Source organism: Phlebotomus argentipes, unplaced genomic scaffold (assembly GCF_947086385.1).
Source record: "Phlebotomus argentipes unplaced genomic scaffold, Phlebotomus argentipes genome assembly contig_42, whole genome shotgun sequence".
Classification (NCBI taxonomy): domain Eukaryota; kingdom Metazoa; phylum Arthropoda; class Insecta; order Diptera; family Psychodidae; genus Phlebotomus; species Phlebotomus argentipes.
The window spans coordinates 978,554-999,504 of record NW_026776171.1 but is presented as its reverse complement, the minus strand read 5'-3'; the positions used below and the strand labels follow the sequence as shown (position 1 = coordinate 999,504).

The 20,951-nt window shown below is 43.7% G+C and overlaps 5 protein-coding genes across 7 annotated transcripts; 3 read left to right on the top strand and 2 right to left on the bottom strand.

The window, feature by feature from the left end:
* Positions 1–175: 175 nt before the first annotated feature.
* LOC132257278 (putative mediator of RNA polymerase II transcription subunit 26) lies at positions 176–2,049 on the bottom strand. Of its 2 annotated transcripts, XM_059754123.1 has the most exons (3): positions 1,877–2,049; positions 478–1,802; positions 176–303 (listed from the first exon to the last, which is right to left on the bottom strand). In XM_059754123.1, the coding sequence occupies exons 1-2, from the start codon at positions 1,914–1,916 to the stop codon at positions 490–492; spliced, it is 1,353 nt and encodes a 450-aa protein (XP_059610106.1). In that variant the 5' UTR covers positions 1,917–2,049; the 3' UTR covers positions 176–303; positions 478–489. The 2 variants fall into 2 exon arrangements, with proteins under 2 accessions (XP_059610106.1, XP_059610105.1); XM_059754122.1 differs by having other exon boundaries at positions 176–1,802.
* A 106-nt stretch (positions 2,050–2,155) lies between these two features.
* Positions 2,156–5,192, bottom strand: LOC132257281 ((Lyso)-N-acylphosphatidylethanolamine lipase). 2 transcript variants are annotated; one of them, XM_059754125.1, is made up of 5 exons: positions 4,814–5,192; positions 3,984–4,157; positions 3,245–3,896; positions 2,588–2,774; positions 2,156–2,519 (listed from the first exon to the last, which is right to left on the bottom strand). In XM_059754125.1, exons 2-5 carry the CDS (start codon positions 4,111–4,113, stop codon positions 2,322–2,324), a joined length of 1,167 nt encoding a protein of 388 aa, XP_059610108.1. In that variant the 5' UTR covers positions 4,114–4,157; positions 4,814–5,192; the 3' UTR covers positions 2,156–2,321. The 2 variants fall into 2 exon arrangements, with proteins under 2 accessions (XP_059610108.1, XP_059610109.1); XM_059754126.1 differs by having other exon boundaries at positions 3,984–4,060.
* An 87-nt stretch (positions 5,193–5,279) lies between these two features.
* LOC132257284 (SNAPIN protein homolog) lies at positions 5,280–6,051 on the top strand. Its single transcript, XM_059754131.1, has 3 exons — positions 5,280–5,434; positions 5,511–5,872; positions 5,941–6,051. Exons 1-2 carry the CDS (start codon positions 5,280–5,282, stop codon positions 5,803–5,805), a joined length of 450 nt encoding a protein of 149 aa, XP_059610114.1. The 3' UTR covers positions 5,806–5,872; positions 5,941–6,051.
* On the top strand, positions 5,828–6,615 carry LOC132257262 (methyltransferase N6AMT1). The gene is made up of 3 exons (XM_059754100.1): positions 5,828–5,872; positions 5,941–6,138; positions 6,199–6,615. The coding sequence occupies exons 1-3, from the start codon at positions 5,828–5,830 to the stop codon at positions 6,613–6,615; spliced, it is 660 nt and encodes a 219-aa protein (XP_059610083.1).
* Positions 6,616–6,739: 124 nt separating this feature from the next.
* On the top strand, positions 6,740–8,192 carry LOC132257282 (ribonuclease H2 subunit B). Its single transcript, XM_059754127.1, has 2 exons — positions 6,740–7,254; positions 7,314–8,192. Exons 1-2 carry the CDS (start codon positions 6,805–6,807, stop codon positions 7,806–7,808), a joined length of 945 nt encoding a protein of 314 aa, XP_059610110.1. The 5' UTR covers positions 6,740–6,804; the 3' UTR covers positions 7,809–8,192.
* Positions 8,193–20,951: the final 12,759 nt, after the last annotated feature.

The window sequence follows — 20,951 nt, the reverse complement described above, 5'->3', positions numbered from 1 at the left end:
CGCCTTCTCGCATTTCGAATTCCACACTCACGGCGGCATTTTCAATTTTCACGCCACCTCGAGCGCGTCCGGGATTTATTGGGGAAATATCAGATATTTAAAAGTTACGAAAACAAGAATCATCACAGAAAGTTTTGGCGACCAGCGATGAATGGAAAATGAGGTGCGATTGTTGATATTTCCAAATATATTTTATTATACACTCAGTTATTTATTCCTAATACAGTAAAGAGTCTGGATGTCCTCCAGGATCAGGTAATCTAGAAAGGCTGGGAAATGTACACGTTTCACTCTCTCATTGCCCTATAAAAGGTGAAAAAGCAATTAGAAAAATTCTTTTTTACACACTCTCATGATAAGATTTGAAAGGCACAATGAAATTGTCGTTATGCGATAAAAAGTCTGCATTTTTGTATAAAAGTCACGATTTCCGCGATAAGATGTCTCGCTGTGATGTCAGCTGAACAATTGACTCACAGTGCACCGAATTCACTGCATATGCTTGTAAGGCAGCGGATAAGACGGACCCATGGGTCCAAAATCCATCGACGGCACAATTGGCGGACTGAAGACGGCGTTCTCGAGGGTTATGGACTGATAGTCTGGTTCTGCTGGCTGCTTGTACACCTCCTCATCAGCGTCATACTTGGAATTAGAAGTACTTTGCTGTCCCATATTGATTAGCTGAACATTTTGGTGATTCACATTTTTTTTAATTGGTTTGTTAGAGTCTGAAGGAGCAGAAAATGAACCAAATTGTGGATATTGCAGAGAAAAATATTGTTGTGACTTTGTAGACTGTTGTTGCTGTTGCATTTTCGGTTGTTGCATTTGCGGTTGTTGCATTTGCGGTTGTTGCTGTTGCATTTGCGGTTGTTGCATTTGCGGTTGTTGCTGTTGCATTTGTTGCATTTGCGGTTGTTGCATTTGCGGTTGTTGCATTTGCGGTTGTTGCATTTGCGGTTGTTGCTGTTGCACTTGGGGCTGTTGCTGCCATTGTGAATATTGTTGTTGCATTTGAGGTTTCTGCTGCATTTGCGGTTGTTGCTGAATTTGTGGTTGTTGCTGCAATTGTAAATATTGTTGCTGTTGCGGTTGTTGCTGTAATTGTGAATATTGATGCTGCATTTGGGGTTTCTGTTGCATTGGCTGTTGTTGTTGCATTTGCGGTTGCTGCTGCAATTGTTGTGAATATTGTTGGTTCTGTTGGGGCTGTTGTTGCTGCAATTGTGTGTATTGTTGTTGCATTTGCGTTTTCTGTTGCATTTGCGGTTGTTGCTGCTGCAATTGTGAATATTGTTGTTGCATTTGCGGTTGTTGCTGCGATTGTGAATATTGTGGCTGCTGTTGCTGACAGTCTGGTTGTTGTTGAGCTTGTTGTTGCATTTGAGGCTGTTGCTGTTGCGATAGCTGTTGCTGCTGAGGTTGTTGCTGCCATTGTTGTGAATATTGTTGTTGCTGTTGAGGCTGTTGTTGCTGCCATTGTTGTGAATATTGTTGTTGCTGTTGAGGCTGTTGTTGCTGCTGATTTTGATCAGGAAGATATTGAGTAGACTGAGAAGCATATTGGTTGGAAAAGTCTTGTGTAAATTGCATGTATTGATTTGTTGATGACTTCTGCGCCTCTTCACTGTTCTCTTTATCCTTCTGATAATATTGTGAGTTATCGTTGCCACTGTCTTGAGACTTGTCTGAAGGTTTGTGAGCATACTTTTGCACACTTTCCACAATAATTGCGTTCACATAATCATCCGCAGGTTGATCGTAGTTATTGAATATATCCGCAACACTCATTGTGACACCTTCAAAATGATATTAAAAAAAAACACACTAAAAGAATGCACATTCCTTCACAATCTCCTTCTCATTATCTTACCACAACACGTCACGAGGAAAATTGCGAGGAGAGTCTTCATGGTGCGATCAGCTGAAAGTGCAAGTCCGAACTGAATATTTGCTTCTGGGCAGGAAAAGAAGTGCAAAAGAATATAAATGAGTCGTGCGACACGTTCTCACAGATATAATTGATCGTGAAATAGTGTGTTTTCCACTTTTCCACTCCAATTTATGGAAATTTAGTGGTCACTCATTGTCGTTCATTTGGAAATGCGCCGTGCATCGCGGAGTGGGGAGCAACAAAGTGCACTAAATTACATTCTTTGTGCGGAATCTTCTCTCTTATGTATTTCATCACTATAAATTAGTCATTATCGTACGTTCTCTATATAATACATTGCGATGCATCTTGGGCAAATATCTCACTGTTGATATCCATTGGGGATGTGTGTATTTTTGGGGTGGAGGCAAGAGTTGTGTGTTCGTCACTGGGCATCATTCTTCACAATGTTCGTGTCAATTGGTGGCATTTCCTCTGTGGTTGTCGTGACTTCGCATGAGGAATTCTCTGTTGATTCACTGGCCATTCGTTCGCCGTCGCAAAAGGCACAGGCGTCATTCACGTATCTATTGAATATCTCCGGTCGATCGGCATAGATATGATGTCCCGCTCCATTGATAACCTAATTAGGTAAAGTCAATTATTCCTCAATGCACAAAGACTTTGGCTCTCTCGCATGCAAATACTCACTTGCAGATTCACGTAGCTGTGAATGCGGGAGAGCTTCACACTCTCGCCAGAGGCTTTGTCCACCCAGGATCGAGAGCCGTACATCATCGTGATGGGGATGTCCTGTCTCAGCTCCTTTATGCGATGAATCATGGGATGCTTGGCCCATCCGTAGCTCGACATCATTGCATGGAATGCACTTTCACCCCTGAAATTCAATGAGAACACTATATAGGCTCTCTTCCTCTGATACTCTCAATTCAAGGGGTGACGAAGTGTCTTTCGCACTGAAACGTGAGTGGAAAATTCAAAATACACTGAAATTTGTGACTTGACAAAACATCAGTTCTCTTCAAGTGTGAGTCAATGAACAAAGTTTATAATTAAATGTTGGAGAAAATTTGGGACAAGAAGTGAATTCTGGTGTAAATTAAAATCTAATAAGAACAATTTCATCAACAGTAACATTTAAAACTATTTTAAGTGTTTGGCTTGTTAAAAAAGGGCTACGATTATCAATAGAACAATTAAAAAGAGATTTCTTGAATTCTTACACTGAATTTCTGTTCTTTTGCGCTGCGAAAGACCTTTTTAACTGTGCTTCAAACTGCTGAATCATCATATTAGCTCAGTGTTATTCACCCCAGATTCTAATAAGACAGTGTAAATTGTACTCACGCTGGCGTTTGAGCATTGCATTGGTGGATGTATTGCGGGATGAGTTCCTCCTCCTTCACGATTGATGTGTATTTGCGAATGATATCCGGACGGGCCTTGGACACGACCCACTGTCCGAAGGGTCCTGCCGCTCGGACGGCCCACAGTGGATTGAGGGGCTGCAGGGCGAAAGCCAGCACCCTCACCCACATCGGGATGTTGTACTTGTTCCCAATGTCCGCCGGCTTGTCGGGAAATCCCCACGGATCCGCCAGGATGAGGTGTTTCACGCGATCAGGGTGCTTGATGGCATAGCTGGAGGCCAGAAAACCGCCCATTGAGTGTCCCAAGAGGATCATTTCGTTGAGCTTCATCTCGCGTCGCCACTCCTCGATGGACGCCACGAACTGTCCTTCCGCCGTCAGAGCATCGCAGGAGAATTTTGGCCTGGAACTGCGTCCAAAGCCGAGTATGTCGATGGCATAGACTGGACGGTTCTCGGCGAAGGAGTCCAGATTGAGGATCCACAGTCCCACGCCGGATCCCAAGCCGTGCAGCAGAACCAGAGGGGTTTTCGGGGCGTCTGGATTGAGGGAAACTGTCCAGATCTTGTCCGCATCACTCACCACCGGCCCAATGTCCACGAACCAGCCGCGATAGGCCGTCTTGAGGTCTGCAACGAGAAACAGAGAGCGACACCGAAGGGTTAACGGACAGCTCGAAGTGTTGTGAAGTCAGTGACGTAGTTTGTTCGACTCACAGGAAAATATTCGCTTCTCTGCGCTTCTCAGCATCACTGGTGATTTGCTGGTCCAGTTGAAGATGCCCCAAATCCAACTGCAAATGGCAGAAAGGATGAGTAATTTAAGCAATTTAACTAAGAACGACATGATTTCTCAGTGGATTTTCACAGTGTGTCGATCACGAAGGTGTCCTAGAAGAGATTTCACTGTTAATACTTCCGGACATTCGCGCAGAAAAGGTGCACAATTGAGTTTTTTCGCGCGCGCGTTTCATTGAAGAGAAACACTGAGGAGTTTTTGCGCTGGATTCCGCGAGGTTTGCAAAATGTCTAGTAATTCATTTTATCTCTCCAACACTCGCGCTGCTTAGGAGAGGAGAGAATTGGGTCAGCGATTAGACGTCACTCCTGTTTTTCCGCCGAAATATCATCCTTTTGCAATTGTATTGGTCGCGTATCGAAGGGAATTAATCTCACACGAGAATCTCGTCGCTTGTCTTTATGGCGCTGTGTTGGAGGGATATAATTGAGAGTCAAGGTTGTGAGATAATTATGTTAAATTGCTTGGCTGTGGGGAGAGGAAAAATGCTAACTCATTCACCTGATCGATATGTATGAAAGGTGTTTGGACGATCTTGAGTCATGGATTTCATCATAATTTCTTGTGAGTGAAAGAATGCACAACGTTAGTTATTTATAATGTCTGTGTTGCTTTATTATGAATGACGAAATCAACAGAAATCACGGACTTTGACATTGAACTTTTCTCGCGCTCGCATCACAGATTTTTCATGCTGGGAAAATTGTACGTTTTATTATTGACTAAGTGGCAAAAGTTAATTCAATACCTAGAATTTGACTTTGGGGCCACAACTTCGCACTCCGTTGCCATTTGAGAGCTACTTTACTCTACACTTCCGCTGTATGGGATGATTCTCGGTTAATTTAGGCACAGAATCACACTTTTTCTTTCCTCTCTATGCAATGAAAAGCCACCACAAAACGTTGGAATGTTATGTGAGGGACTGTGTGAAAAACTTCCTTCTTCTACGCACTGGTGTAACTGAATGACTGAAAATCTTCTGCGATCCACTCGCTACTCCATCATTATTCTTCGTCACCGTGACAAACTGATACAATATAATCTTTCGTGTGATTTTTTTGCACACCTTTTTAATTCTCTCCCCACTAAAACTCTGATGTTGTTAGATAAAAAATCAGCCGCTCTTGACAGCGCGACGAGCGCGTGTTGCCAGATGCGCGGCAAAAATCCCACTTGGGTTTGTTTTGGGAAATTCTCGGCGGAGTGTCAAAATGGACCGTGACGATAGTGAGAGCACAACTTCTCTGGAAGAGGAAAATACGGAGAATTTCTGTGATAATCCAACGAGAGACACCCTCGCGGAGGGCTTGATGGGCCTATTCAAGCCTGCCATTGATCAATTGGACGAAAGAGTGAGAGCAACCAGGTAAATCCGCATGATTTTGCCACACCTTCGCCACTCATCATCCTTATCAGCGAATCTTCTCTGTGTTTTCTCGAAGAGTGTCGCAGTTGGAGCTCAAAGAGCAGCTTGACAAATTGCACGACGAGCTGCGGAAGATCCAGGAGTCACAGAAGACGCCACCAGAACTGGATGGTTACGTGAAGAAGTTGATCAACGTGAAGCACAAAGTTACTGTTGTCACGAACGTTCTTCAGGGCGCGCAGGATCGCCTGAACAGACTTCATCAGCAGGTGGATCGTGAGAAGCTGCGGAGGAAGACACTGCTGGACTCTGAATTGGCCACGTCAGCTCCTCATTTGGGCACTTCAGACTCTGTCACATCACCCAATTAATCTGCCTTCAGCTTCCGTCAACATGGAAACTCCTTTCCTCACGCACTTAACACAGGAAGATTATAAGGTCAGCAATTACTGAATCACAAGATTAAGGAAGAGATTTATTTGGGTGTTTCTTGTGTTTCATTACAGTTTGTTTACGAAGCCGCTGAGGATAGTTTTCTCCTTCTGGACGCTCTCGAAGAGGATCTTCCGCAGATTAGAGACCAGAAACCTTTGCTCTGTGTCGAGATTGGCTCAGGAAGTGGCGTCATTATCACTGCTCTGGCCAAGAGTTTGTCTTCTTCAGCTCATTGTGTTGGAATCGACATCAATTATCACGCTTGCAAGGTACTTTCCTCAGCGTTTCTCCTTCCCGAAAGACTCTAAAGCGAATGTCTTTTCTTTCAGGCCACCAAGAAGACTTCCCTGGTCAATGGGGCGTCTCTTGATGTGGCGGCAATGGATTTATTGAGCGCTTTCCGCTCTCATTCGATTGATTTACTTATCTTCAATCCACCTTACGTGCCCACAGAGCCGAGTGAAGATGATTCTCGAGATCGTGGGACTTTCGCGGGATGTCTGGTGAAGTCTTGGGCGGGTGGCAAGGATGGATGCTCAACACTTCATCGCTTATTTCCTTTCTTGGCGGATAAACTGTCCCAGAAGGCGATTTTCTATCTACTCTTGTTGCGAGAGAACAAACCCAAAGAAGTGCTGAAGACATTCCTCACGCTGGGCTTCTCAGGCAGCATCGTGAAAGAGAGGAGAATTCGTGGAGAGTATCTCTACATTCTCAAGATCGTGAGATGCAATTCAATAAAGTAATTATCATATTTTATATGAGGGATTTCTCGGTGAAAGTTTTGGCGGTTTTGGCGCGTTTTTTGTCCTCGTCGCGCGATGGGAAATTTTGAAATGTCAAAGTGCGCGCGCCCAAAAAGGCATTCACGGTGATTTGCGGCGTCTTCTTGTGTTTTTGTTGATTGTCTCTTGAGGAGTGGCGACCAGGTGAAAATGTCCAAATCACGAGGTGCTAAAGGTAGAGGTAATAAGAAAGAAAGTGCCGAAACGTGCGAGGTATTCACAAGACCGAAGGGAGAGACGAGAGTGTGTTTCCTGGACAAGAAGCTCTTTGAGGTTAAGGATGGGCAGCTGGACGTGATCTCGCTGAGGAATCCCTCCTCGCTCAAGGCAGCAAATTACATCATCTCCACGGATGGCAAGTGTATCAGGGAATTGCTGCAGTTCTGTCAGCCTTATCGTTCCTGGTTCATCGATGAATCCATCCAGGCTGATGGGAATCTCTACATAACAACTGAGATTGATCCGCTCTTCCTCATCCTGCCCTATCTGGTGGATGCTTGCAGTGAGATGGCAGCTCCTCTAGACAGTTTCCTGGTTGACGAGGAGTTCCCGCACATTTCCCGGCTGCAGGAAATTGTAACCGCGAAGCAAATGACTCGAGTAAGACTTTCAGAGAATGCTGTAAGAAGTTCTGGAAATGAATGAATCTTTATTTCTAGATCTCAGACGAAAAAGGTAATGATTTCGTGAAGGGATTCAAGTACAATGAGATCAAAACGCTCGATTGGTTAAGCCAGAAGTGCCAAAGAGTCGCCAAAGTGCTGAAGGAGAAGAAAATCTTTGTCGGTCAGGGAGCAGTTTCGGCTACTTTTATCTCTCCGGACGCCAGCGGTGAGACTGAAGATGACACTAGCTACCTCACCTACGCCTTCACCATACTCTCTGACTATATATCTGAAGACTTGAGTGCTTTGCTGAAGCAGAAGCTGGGCATTGAGGAGAAATCGGTGGCCAATGTGAAGCGAAAGCCATCGAAGACACTTCAAGATGCGTCAGGGAAGAAGATCAAGACGGAGAATGATGAGAATCAGTATGCCGAGTCGGATCTGGTGCAGGAGAAGGTGCCAGAGGTGAAGTTGACGTCGAAGGAGAAGGCTCTGGCCAAGGCAGCGACCGGAACGAAGAGTATAATGTCGTTTTTCAAGAAAAAATAACTAAATGTTTTTATTCTTTTCGCAAAACATAAATTTTCTTCTGAAAATATACACTGTTAGTATCTCAAATAACGATAAAAATTACTCGAAAAGATATAATTTAAAAAAGGGGAGTCATTTTTAAAACAATTACTGACTAAATTACATAGCATATCATTGCACATTGGATTCTTGTTAGCAAGATTATAATGTCTTAAATCTACTATACAAGGTTTATCCTTGATGCACTTGTGCGAATTGTCTGTGACTTTTCCCCCCTAAAAAAAAGAGTGTCCAAAAGAGTCAGGTAACTTCTTCTCCGGCGTCCCGTGAAGGAAAAAAAAACTAGTTAATGCAACAAAGAAAGTTGATCCCATCAACCAATAAACGATAGAAGAGTACTTCATGTCCAGGAAGGAAGTGAAAACACTGACTAGAAAATGGATGTTAAATGCTTCTCGGGCGGACTCAGAAGCGCATCGCTTCGTCCACGTCTCGCCTGGCGGGAATGTGACCCACAATCTGGGGCAGATGATTCGCGCGGCCGTTGAAGGCGACACTCTCGGGCTTGTAGTCGAAGTAGCGACGCCCGGACAGGCGCATCTCGTTCAGGATCTCCGTGTGCAGGGGCTTCCTGGCCATTGGCGGCGGCATGAAGATGCTCATGTCATCGCTGAGCTTCCTGGCGTCGCGCTTCCTCTCCAGATTGTCCATGGAGTCCTCAACTGCCGTTGGACTGGGCGTGGGACTCGAGACGGCTCCGTCTGGATCAGCTCTGGCCTGCGGAGAGCACAGTTCTTCAGTTGCAGGAATATTCTCTGGGTGGCGAAATACTCACGGTGTTGACTTGCCATTCGGGTGGCAAACTTGTGCAATTCGGGCCACTTTCTTCCAGGGAGAACATCCTCAATTGCTGCCGAATTGAGGCTTTCTCTCTGGCGCGCTTCTTCTGAAACTCCTCCTCTACTCGCCTCATCGCTTCCAGTTCACTGAGACGCTGAGCTTCCTTCTGCTCTGCCTCTTTGGAGAGCTTCTCAGCCAGCCGGCGCCTCTCGATCTGGCGAACTGTGCTCTGGAAGGTGAAACGGTGATTCTTCGACTTGGACATCTTCACTGGAGGCTGAAAGTAATGCCAGGAATGCTTAAAATTGTCTCTTAATTAATGTCTTTCATACTTACAGTCCAGGATGCTGGTGAATATTGAAGGTTCTCTCTGTGATTCAGCGAATTATCCGGCTCTTCGCGCTTCGCTGAGGTCGTCTTCTCGGTCAGGGATTCACTTTTGACCACTGATCTGTGCGGTAAGTACATAAAGTGCTTCCCACCGGCTAAGTAACTGAATGACGGAGGCTGCATTGATGGAACGATATTCATTGGTGGCGGAATATCCTTATCAATATCCTCCTGTAAGGACGAATTTGTTAAACGCAATTGCATAAGACGCGCCCAAGTAATTGAAATTACCTGATCAGAAATGGATGGAAGAGGATTCTTCTCAATGGAGTTGGGCGCTGATCTGCTCAAGAACCAATTGTCGTTGCGATAGGGTGATGTGTCCAGTTGTCCTGGTTCACTGTGGCCATTGAATGCTCCTGAAACTGTCCTTCGCAGTCTCTGCAGACTGTTGAAGGACTGCTTCTCCACTTTGTCACTATAGATGCTACTTTCGCGTGGCAGAGACAAGCTGAAGGCGTGCTTCTGCCCAATTTCCTCCTTTTGCGCCTTCTCCTTCAGCTCATCTCCGTCTGAACTGCTCTCCTCGCCAAGATCCTGCTGTGGCGTCCAGGGCGACAGGAACGGTCCGAGCTTCTGCTCATCACCTGTCGTGGCACTGTTAACATTGATGGGCGACGTGTCCGTCAACTCCAGGAGTCCAGCATCTCCGGAGATTCCACTGTCGCCACTCTTATTGTCCGGCAAGCCTGGAATTGGTTCACGATAGATTCGCTCAATTCTCTCCTCATTGCGTGACTGGAAAGAGATTGACAGGATTAGGGAATGTGTGTGCTCGAATGGATGCGATGAGAGGACTTACAGAAGTGTCTGGAGGACGATCGCTGGAGCTGAAGTTGTCTGGCTTCTCAATCTTCCACGGATTGAACTCCTTGTCAGTATCCGCGGCTGGTGAGAGCATTCGCCACGCTGCTGCCGGACTGAATCTCGGGATTTCGAACTGCTTCTTCGGTAGAGTCGGTCGCAGCTGGAGAGAAATGCCCTCCATCTCGTCATCCCCTTTCGCCAGGTCCTGCAGCATATTCTCCTCTGCATCTGAGGACATTGCGGACTCTGAGGAGTCTGTCATGCGCGGTCGACGCTTGAGGTTCAGGATACTCTCGGCGAAGATGTCGATGGCCTCATTCTCCACCTTCTCCAGATTAATATCGTTCACCTTTGAGCTTTGAGGGTCTCCCATGCCGAAGTAGAAGGTCTTGGGGGCCACTTTCTCCGCCTGAGGCGGCGCCGCTGGAGGATTGGGCTGTGCCGGTGGCTTGGGAATGGGCGCATCAGCTGCTGGAACTTTGATTGTGATCTGCTCCTTTGGCTTCGCCACTATTTTCTGTTCCACAACACCCTGAGACGTCTTCTTTTGCGTCACTTGACTACTTTCTTTGGCGGGAGATTTCACTTCCGTCGTCTTCTGTGGCTTGTCTGTCGATGATTGCTGCTTCACGGCCATCGAGCGCCTTCGCGTGGCTTCCAGGAGTTCCTTCTGGAAGTCATTGCCGACCACTTGAGGTGGCTGCGAGGCTCTTCTGGCCTTCGACTTTGGCGACGGCGGCGCCTTGGCTTTGGGAGGACTTTTCAGGTCATCCGAGAGCTTCCTGAACGTGTCCGGCGCCCGTGACGGTTTCGTCTCCTCCTTCTTCCGGCTGAGCAGGAGACTCAAGTCGAATGACTTCTCCCTGCGATACTGCGGCATTGGGAGCAACTGGATCTTGGACTTGGCATTGCCTGTGATGTCGGGCTGTCGCAAATTGATGTCGTCTGAAGAGAAGAAGAGCAGATAAAAGTGGAACTTTTAATTGGGCTGTAAAATAATCTTAATTTGCCTCCGTGAGAGCGTGGGATTGAATTTCTTCATTAATAGTCAATGTGTGGCTCATTAATTAATGAATATGGAAATCTCAGTGATATATCTTTAGAAATTTTCCTCACCTTGAGCCGGTCGACTGTCTCTCAAGTACTTATTCCTCCTGTCCATGAAGGGCTTCCTGAAGTGCATGTCCGACGCCTCTGTGGCCAGCTTCTGGGGATTGTTGGTCTTCTTGCTGGACTCGGCCTTCGTCTTGAACAGCCTCAACTTCCTGGGTTGCTGCTGTTGTTGTGGCGGCGGCACCGGAATGGCCTCCATCTCCTGTCTGGGCTTCCAGCCGAAGCGACTGGGATCGTACTCATAGCCAGGGCGATTGGGCGGCACATTGGGCGCCTTCTTCTTGCTGCGCCCCTTGGCGAACTTCGACTGCAGACTGCGACTGTGGTGCAGCATGTCGTCCTCGGAGAAGCGCAGATCTGGCTCTGAGCCGAAGCGCTTGTAGTTCATCTCCTGGGCAGCGTAGTTCCTGCCATTGGGCACCATCTCGAGCTGCGTGTGGTGTCTCTGCAGTGCTCCTGGCTTGTACTTCATCTCATGATGATGCGTCGGCGAGGAGATGCTGCGCGAGCGATGAACTCCGCTGGTGATGGCGCCAATGGACTCCCGCCGGCCGGTCAGGGTGCCTCCGGAGTGGAGGATGACACCATTGTTGGTGGGCCGAAGTCGTGATGTGTCCGCCAGATCGGGCAGGACCTTGATCTGCTGCTGATACGCCGGCTGAGGCAGGGAGTGGTGCCATTTCTCCTCGATGTCCGGACTGTAGTGAGCCAAGCTGTTGGAATTCCCCATGGCGATTGATCTCTGTGTTTTGAGTGCGCGCGCTAATCTGGGGAGGAGGAAATAGAAAGTAAAAATTGGTATTTCTTGCTCGCCTTTTGGGGGCTCATAAAGTTTCCAAAATCTCTCAAGACACACACTGTATTATTCTTGAGAGTCCATTTAAGAGAGCCCCAGAAAAGAAATGATTGAGAGATGATGTGATTAGTGAAACCTGTATGATCTCTTTTGCGACGCTCATTTTTACTCTCGATTTTTTCCCCGCGTACATTTCTCATTCACTCTCAATCGAGAGTGTGTGCGTCTTTTTTGGCATAATAATTCAGGTAGACAAGAAGAGAGCATTCGGAAGAAATGCCAGACAATTTGAATGAAAGAAAAAGTTTTACCAGCTGCCGGCAACTTTCATCAAAATTTTGATGCTTTTGTCAACTTGTGGGGCTTTTTTTCTCGCTCTCTGTATATCCGGACGTGCACTTTTGAGCGAAATCATGCATTATCTGGTCTTTTATTTCTCCGCGAGACGCAAATGGATCATTTTTCTCTCGAGATTCGTGGACACGTTTGGAGTTTAATGGTTTGTTGTGGAGCGCGCGAACAGACGAAAAGCAGAGATAATGGGTTTTGATAAACGAAAAAACTGAGCTCAGACAGTGTGGGAATGAAGTGATTGCGAATTTCCACTTGATTGGCTATGGCATCTCGCGGAGTTGCCCTGAGATCGGGCATTGTGACTTGGCGGGAGTGTGGCTAGAAATGGCCGGAGCGGCGCGCAAACGGTGAAGAGAGAGAAAAGATCAAAAACTGGATTCATCGGCATAGCGCAGAAACGACAATATAATCGAAAAGATGAAAGTCAAATTTCACCTCATCCATTTATGTACGCACTCGGGCTGAGAGTTGTCTTGTATATTTACTTGTCCATTCATCAGGGTCAATGATGAATGAAAAATTATTAAAATGAAGTCAGATGGAAAAGAGATGGAGCAATGTACCCAAAGCATAAGCGCGATCATCACTTTTGCCTCTCTTCAGCGTCTTTCTCTTGCATTATAGATATATACATATATTTTCTGTTTTACATTAGAGGTTAGTGACAGGATTGGAAATTCACTTTTTGCCATCGCACAGCCAATTTAGCTGTCAATCAGTGAAATTTGTCATTATCGATGAGATGGAAGAAAAGAAATTTTATTTATAAATTCACAGATATGAAAATATCATATGAACATCATTTCTTATTCGCACTCTCGCGACAGACAAACAGAAAAAATATGCGCTTTTTGGGCATGACAAGCGAAACATGAGAAGAGGAATGATTTTGAAAATGAAAATAAGTTTTGTTGATATTTTTCCTCTTTTCACTCTCGCATCTTCATTTGGGCATTGCTGATGAGCTCAATCATTTTGACATTTCCTCATCTCTTTAAACTCTTAAATTATTTATGAGATCATCCAATTTGCTTGAGCAGATGTTGAAATGGGAGTCGTTGTTTTTTTTTCTTCTTTTTCTTCTCAAATGAAATAATAATAATAATAATATGTGGAGATTCTCTTTCTCGCATGGCATCGCCAAAAGCGTGGAAAATAAGTAATTGGCATCGCGTCACAGAAGAAAAGAAGAGAGAGAGACTCTCTTCAGACAGGAGAAAACAATTATAAATGCATAATTATCTATTTAACAAATGATACAATAAATGCAAATAACTCTTGTGGGAATTTGCTCACATCGCGCCGCAATTTTTGCATATTTCATCTCACGCATTGCTGGTACATGCAGAGGCCCCGAAGTATGGGGAGATGAGGAGGAAAAGGAGTGAAGTTATGTGTGGCAATTATGCGAATGAATGTTCAAGTCCGAAAAAAAAAGATCTCGCACGAAAGAAAGTGAAATGATTTTATTCATCTCTCTGCACTGATCTTCACACACAGCAGTGTCCGAAAAAGGCCAGAATCAACCACATTCAGCGAAGGAAGTCGCTTTGTGGGCTTGACAATCACGATATCGCGTCCTCAGGCTGATGGAGAACTTTCGAGTGCCTTTTGTGGGCAGCTTTTTTTTTGGCGCCCTTCGCGAAGCAGGTGAGATGAAAGACGTTCTTCACGTGCACACTGAGGAATTTCCTCTTAATTGCAAGACCCAAAAGCTATGCCACACCTCTCACATATGCGAGGAAAAGGTGAAAGGCTTTCTCTCTTTCTCACTCCTCGCGGACAACCGCGCGAGATAAAAGCCATATAATTTTCCGAGGCCCCGAAAAAAAAGCGTGTGCGCGCAGAGGCAAAAGAAATGGTGAGATTGTTAAAGGAGAGAATTAATCAAATATTTCATTTGATAAATCACTCGACTGTCTCGCAATTGCTGATGAGCGCGCGAGTTGGTGAAGAAGAAAAAAAAGAGCTGCGTCAATATGCAATTAAATTGATTAGTCTAAGTGCAACCATAAATTCTTGCCTTGGAATTGCTGGTCTGAATAACTTTCTGAGAGTCAAGCGAGAGAGAGAGGAAAAAAGAGAGCTTTTGATGTGGATTAAGTAAAAGAGTCATGGCTTTAAGACGATCTTATTAGACATCGCGATGCTTTGGTGTAAAATCGTGTCACAGACATTATTGGAAGTTTTAAAGCTCCAGTGGTTTTTACCATCTTTCGAATGAGACAACATTTGTATATATAGACAGAGAGAAGTAGAAACTTTTCTTGTGCATATTTTCTTTCACGTCGCTCTTTTTTTCCACAAATGTCTCCATTGGCAAATGGCTCAAACAGAGTGACTAAATGCCTTTCAGTTTGACGAGGAGAAATATTGTGTGGATTTTCTTCTCTATTGCACACTTTTCTTCCTCTCTCAATTCCACTCAGCAAAGAGATTTCCACATTGTGGTGACACACGTGAATTGAGGAGAGAATATCTGCAGCATTTTGCAGTTTGACTAGATATAAATTGTACTTTCTAATTTTTGCACCACGATTCCAGTGCGTTTTGTCCATTGGGGGCTTTTTTGTTGGCCATTAGGAGCTCTTCGGTGTGAGAGAAAGAGGCGCACACGTTGTTTGTCCATTTTGTGCTAAATACCACTTTATCTGGAGAAAATCTCCGACGGCAGTGTTGGATGGAGGAAAGGACGTTATTTTGCATAAATTCACCAAATTTAATGAATAAAAGACTTTTTTTTTTGGTCACAAATTTAACTAAACATGAGCTAATTTAAAATAAATGAAGAAAAAACACACGCCAGAAACGGAAAAACTTTCACGGATGACAAAGTCTCTGCGGAAATTGTTTAATTCAATTGGTTATGGGAGAGACGAGGAGGGAAAAAAGAAAATAAAGACACATTTAGTATTCAAATTGTCGCCTCGAGATTTGTCTCTCTGATTTCTCAAATCAACTGCATCGCAATGCATCAGTGTGCAAATTGTGTGAATTTGAGCATTTCATTGCTGATTGCGCGCGGCGTTTTGCGTCTTCTGTTGTGCTGTGCAGAAGACGAAGAAGAGGTCACTATCGCGGACAAGAGGAGCGCAAAGAGGCGGATTTAATGTGAGGTGCATATAAAAAGCACGCTGGGAGAGATTGTGATCAAGTGAAGATGACATTTTACTAGAAATGCTATTTGTAAATTTATTTAACGGTTCTGCCGTGGGCTCGATTGTTGGGAAAAAAGGCCATTGACAAAAGAGATTTGAGGAGAGAGAGATTATGTGGTGAAAAAGACGCTTATTCAAGTCTTTCTTGCACTCTGCTGCGTCTTTGATCGATCTTTTCGTGCGTGTTTTCTTTCATTTATCATAAATTTACTCCTTCACAGACTTTTTTTTCTGCCTCTGCCCATTGATTGAGGGTAAGAGATATTATGGTTGTGATTATCGATGGGAAATTCGCTGAAATGTTTCCTCAACGTCTTCGCGGCAATTTCTCACCTTCAGTGAGTGGTTGAAATTTTCAGCGCAATATCGCGTAAATTTCCACGCAAAACGATGCTCTCAAGCCTCTCAAGCGATATGCGAGAGGAATGTTGGTGTTCTTGAGTGAAAGTACTGGACAATTGATTGCTTTCGGGGGGCCACTGACTCTTGAGAAACTCTTGAGATCTGCACAGACTCCTCAACTGATCGGCAAACAAACCGACATTACAAGCAAATGTGGAAGCTCCAAATGCGCTGACACAGATTCATTATTAAAGCCTCTCTTCGGTGTAGTTGCAAGTCGACTCTTTTGCTTGATTTTTCTCTCGTTTCTCTCTGCGTGGCTCGTGATTTTTTCATTACAGCAATCGTCTTATTAAATTAAGACGCGCGCGCGGGAGAGAGAGAGCAAAAGACTGAAGAGATGTTAAAAGCCTCTAACAACAATAATAACATCAACAATAACAACATGAAATTGGACCGTAGATAATTTAACCATTTAATTACTCTTCTACTGAACTTGAGGTTTTTCACCATGCGCCGCAGGTTTTTTTTTCTCTCTTCACTTCTTCGCATTTAGATTGCACACGGGAGGCTTTTTTCCATTCTCAAATAATAGCGTATGACTTTCAGACAGAGTCAATCAGAGTTCTTTTATGTTGCACACACACCAGAAATAATTGTTTTAGAGGCTCTCAATGGCGAAGTGGTTTAGAGCAGTGCGGAATAAAAAGCGAAGTGGCTTAATCGCCCTGAGGGGTTGAGTTTTCTGAGGAATGCCGCCGAGGCGCGGGCAGTGGCAGTCTCGGGAGTTGGACTATTAAAAAGCCATCAGAAGCATTACTTTCATTTGCCTGGTGGTGTGTCGAGTGACAAAATAAGAAGGCAGAAAAATGCATCACAATATAATGAACTCTCATTTCGCGATTCGAGTCTCACTCGCTTGTTTGCTTTTTTGCTGTGATTGAATTGTTTGCTAAATCTCCATCTCCCGCAACAATGAATTGTGAATGATGGTTTTTCACTGTTTTTTTTTCATTACACCTAATTCATTTTCCATGTAAATCACTTTGTTTTCATATCGCAGCCACTTTTTCGCCCCGACATCTTGAGACGCTTTCTATAAATTGTTAGTTAACAATTTTTTCTGACACGAAGAAAAGTCAATTAATTATTATTTTTTTTAGAGCTCAATGTTTTATTATAACCACTTATGTGAGTTTTTTTCGTGTGTACTTCTCTTGGGTGGTGTTTGTTAATTTTATGTGCTAGATTACAATTAAAACTCAGTCAATGTCGAATGTGAATTTCTCGAGGAGAGCCAAAGTGAGAGAGAGAGAAATAAGAGGCATTATAGATTGCAAAAGATTGGGCCAATAATACACAATGTAAGAAAATGAGAGCGGCAGAAAAGGTTAAATGCGGGAAGTGATGTACTTTTTCCTCAGCGCTCTGGTCAAATTGTGTGTTCTTATTTCAGCTAATAAGGCGTGTGTGTTTTGTGCTCTTTGTTGGAATTTTCCACATAATTTCATCTTCACGAAATGATTTTCAAGCAACGAAAAAATATCCCCATGAATGACCAGGAGAGAGAACACGATAGTTCTGTACAGTAAATGCTGGCGGAGGAGGCCAAGGGGGAGATAATACAGTCAGACTAATCATCCAGATTTCTTGGATTTCCTTCGGTTTTTTTTTTGCACAGAATCAATTAAACTTAAACATAACCTCAAAAATAGACATTTGAACATGGCAAATGTTCATTTAGGAAAATTTCTACATGATTTCGGCTGTAAATCAGCAATTTTTAATTCATTGGCAAATCATAACCATTTGATTTTGTTATCTAGAAAGCTACCAAACGAAGCTTTTTGAAGATCTCTTAGTTATATTTTTAGGTTATGGTGGGAAAAGATGTTCAAAAAAGTGTTTTTAAATAGATTTTTGCAGAAATATCGCATGGAAACTTAAGAGATTCATTATAGTTTGGAAATCGTGTGGAAACAGTGTAAAAACTTCAAGTTATAGAAGTGCTAAGCAATTTCGGAAGTGTTTATCTCCCCCTTGGCGGAGGCTTTTCATGCGCAAAAAGTGTTTGCTTTAGAGATACTGAAGGGATGGTATATTATGGAAGTGAAGGAATGTGCAAGCGAAAATGAGAATTGCAAGAAGTGACTCCCGTTAAAGAATCAAACAAGTGGAAGAGAATTCACGGAAGAGGGGAAAACTGTGGAAGATGATGAAAAAAAATTGAGCAATCAAGTGGCAAATTTGCGGTTTTTTCCCCATGTTTGTGTAGCCATAGAGGAAGAAGGTATTCGCGCGCGATGGTACGAAATTGCACAGCAGGTGAAGAAGAAGATGAACACAAAAAATCCACTGTGTGCTTTTCACAGGAGAAAAACAGCGCCCATCTTGGCGCATTTCTTGCACCGCCAGACAAGATGTGTTAGAGAGGAAAACACAATCGCCGCCACAATAATTTGAGAAGAATTTCCTCAGGTGAACTCTCCGCGGTAACAAGTAAGAGCTTGTATTTTTACCAGGAAATTTGCATATTAGAAAATATTGCTATTTCATAACAACTAAGCATGTGGAATTGCAAAAGCTCTCCTCGCCGCGGCCGCAGAGCGGCAATTCAGAGTCTTCGGGAGGTGTAACAATGCAGCGCGATACAAAAGAATATATGTAGAAGATCAAATCTCAAATCTAATTACTGGTGCTCTTTTTTTCCATCCACTTCTTTCCCTGCTTCGTCTCATTCCTCAGAGACTTCACCATTTAATCACGGTTGACTCTTGATTGTCGTCTTCTTCGGCTGTTATTGTGCACATTAAGAATAGCGCTGATACTGCGATTAAGTCAGCTTGATTATGGGGAACGATGATTTTTGCGGATGAACGGTTTAGTTGCTCATCGAATGGCGCCTTGAGGTCCGAAAGCGTCGAACGACAGGAATATTACATGGCAGAATGTCATAAGCTATTAAAGCTCCTCTTGTGCACACAAGTGATTGAACGGCGCGCTCTTTAGCATTTGCTGACTTTGCCGGTGTTTGCTTAAGGAGAAAATGCGAGGTGTGAAAATTTAGAGGTAAAAGAATGGTAATTTGGAATATTTCGAAGGTGTGATTTTGAATTGGAGGCACACAGAGACTGCAATATCAGTGGAGAATTATTGCTGAAGATCATGCTCTTGCGAGTGTGTGAATGGAGATGGAATTTATAATTCTCTTGCACGGATTTTCTAACTTTGGCGCATAATCTTGTTCACATGGAAGTGAATGATCTATTTCCATTTGAAGACATGAAACACAAGCACACACAAGAGCCTCTTCTCCTCTCTTTGGCAGAATGTGTGCGCAAGAGAAGTGCAACTTATGGATGGATATTTCTCAAGCCCCAGAGGAGATTTTTCTCTCTCTCTCTGCGAAGCCCCTTTTTTCCCGTCCACAGCGCATCTCTGTGGGCTATAAATGAAGAAGCTTATTGCTACCATCTCTATTATTATTTTCTATATATAAAAATTTTTATATCACAAACTGAGTATTGTGGCGAAAATTCTTAAGTATCTCGCGGGGAGAATCTCAAATAATGTGTGTATATATGTATGGCATTGTAAATTTCTTCGATGGGAGAAAAGAAGTGGATGGAATTGAGCAAGAAAAGAGAAGATGAAGGCAGGGAAAAAAGAGCTAATCGCGTACAAAGACAGTTGAACAACGTCGTCGCATTAAAATTCCACACAGGAGAATAGAAGTTAAAGAGTGCGCACAATTTCTTTCCACAGGGCTCTCTTATGTTATTATTTTTCAAACAAGCGAGATAGAAGTGGATAGATAACAAAAAAAAACGACACACCAAGACACAATGGACACATTATTTTTGTAAGATTTCTCGTGGATTCTCATCTTATATCGAATCGCGCGCACAGTTGAACAGGCAAAAAGAGGTGAAGTTTTATAATTAAGAAATATTTAGCTGTGCGAGAGAAGTTGATGCTGGAATGTTTCATTCTCTCTCTCTGGACACTTACAAAATGTACAGTTGAATTTAATCCATAGTCGACACCATGAGAGACTTTCTGAGAGCGCCTTTTTTGGCCACCTTGCTTCAGGTCAATTTGTTAATCCAGATGGAAAAGAATGGAGCGCAGAATTGGAGAGAAGCTATAATACCACTTCCAGCTGGGATTTGGTGTTGAGAAACACTACACAAGCACACACCTTCACTGACTATACTTTGTTGGATAAAATAACAAAATTACCAGTCGAGAGAGAGACACCAAAAATTGTGAGACGATGTCTGTTCAACTCAATGAAAGGCAAATATTCCGCCAAGTCTATAACTTTTCGAGGTGTTTTTCTCCCATGCGAAAGACTTTGTATTTTTAGCACTTTGGAAATTGGCTTTCCGCGCGCCTCTCCTTTTCAGCGTTCCGCAATCAACTGGTTGGCCTGTCTTGGGGGCACTAATAAGTCCACACTAGGCTGGATGGAAAGTAACTCGTCTATGAGCTGCCAATTGGCGAACAAGAGCGTGCTTGAGTGTCTTGTCTTAAGAGTCTCTGAGAGCGGCGAACCGCGAAAAGGTGTACTTCTTTCGTCAAATGCACCAGAGAAACTGACTCGCGAGGCTCAACACTTGGCCAGTGATCGTTACTCTTGTGCCTCTCATGTGGTGGCTTTCCAACGTCTTCGGCTCTTTCCACTCGCGTGCGCGCGCTTCTTACGCCCGAGAGAACCACATTCGCGGTGGGAGAAATGCCTCTCTATCTCTCTGCACTCTCTCTGACTGGAATGTCCAAAAAACCGCCTCTTCCCAGCAAACGTGGGAAGACAATAAGAACACTCCGCGAATGAGCAGTTCTTGGAAAGCCTAAAGGCTCTGTTTCTTCTCAGAAGCACACGGACAGAAATATCTAGCCTCTTTCTTTCCCAGAAACCAAATTGAATCATTTTGGCAAATTACGGAACATTAATTTGTCACGGTTGTACCTGAGAGTGTCGAGAGGACAAAAAGAAGGTATCCCAGAAGCAATTTTAAATGGCAAAATCAATTTCTTCTCGCACGAATTGTGCATTTTGTAGAGGGAAAAAGACGATTCTTCTACTCAATCGCCTACTTTAGGGCGTTTTTGGGGCAGTTATCTTAAGTTAAGAGGCATGAAAGATCTTCGAAAGAATTTGTATTTTCGCCATAAACATAAAATACAGTATATTTTCACTATATGCATACAAAATAAATATAAATGTAACAATGTTCATAACAAAGATACGTCTATAGGCTAAATTACAAATAATACACACTTTTGCACACATTTTCCTCACACAAATGATATTTTTAAATTATACTTTAAAAAAACTGGAGAAAACAGAGAGAATTT

Excerpts from the sequence above, each read along its gene's own strand:
- LOC132257278 (XM_059754122.1), bottom strand. The coding sequence starts at position 1,916 with ATGAAGACTCTCCTCGCAATTTTCCTCGTGACGTGTTGTG. Across the intron at positions 1,803-1,876 it reads TTTCCTCGTGACGTGTTGTG|GTGTCACAATGAGTGTTGCG; the intron begins GTAAGATAATGA and ends ATCATTTTGAAG.
- LOC132257281 (XM_059754125.1), bottom strand. The coding sequence starts at position 4,113 with ATGTCGTTCTTAGTTAAATTGCTTAAATTACTCATCCTTTCTGCCATT. Across the intron at positions 3,897-3,983 it reads AGAGAAGCGAATATTTTCCT|ACCTCAAGACGGCCTATCGC; the intron begins GTGAGTCGAACA and ends TTCTCGTTGCAG. Across the intron at positions 2,775-3,244 it reads TGCAATGCTCAAACGCCAGC|GGGTGAAAGTGCATTCCATG; the intron begins GTGAGTACAATT and ends ATTGAATTTCAG.
- LOC132257284 (XM_059754131.1), top strand. The coding sequence starts at position 5,280 with ATGGACCGTGACGATAGTGAGAGCACAACTTCTCTGGAAGAGGAAAAT. Across the intron at positions 5,435-5,510 it reads GAAAGAGTGAGAGCAACCAG|AGTGTCGCAGTTGGAGCTCA; the intron begins GTAAATCCGCAT and ends GTTTTCTCGAAG.
- LOC132257262 (XM_059754100.1), top strand. The coding sequence starts at position 5,828 with ATGGAAACTCCTTTCCTCACGCACTTAACACAGGAAGATTATAAG. Across the intron at positions 5,873-5,940 it reads TAACACAGGAAGATTATAAG|TTTGTTTACGAAGCCGCTGA; the intron begins GTCAGCAATTAC and ends GTTTCATTACAG. Across the intron at positions 6,139-6,198 it reads TCAATTATCACGCTTGCAAG|GCCACCAAGAAGACTTCCCT; the intron begins GTACTTTCCTCA and ends CTTTTCTTTCAG.
- LOC132257282 (XM_059754127.1), top strand. The coding sequence starts at position 6,805 with ATGTCCAAATCACGAGGTGCTAAAGGTAGAGGTAATAAGAAAGAAAGT. Across the intron at positions 7,255-7,313 it reads CCGCGAAGCAAATGACTCGA|ATCTCAGACGAAAAAGGTAA; the intron begins GTAAGACTTTCA and ends CTTTATTTCTAG.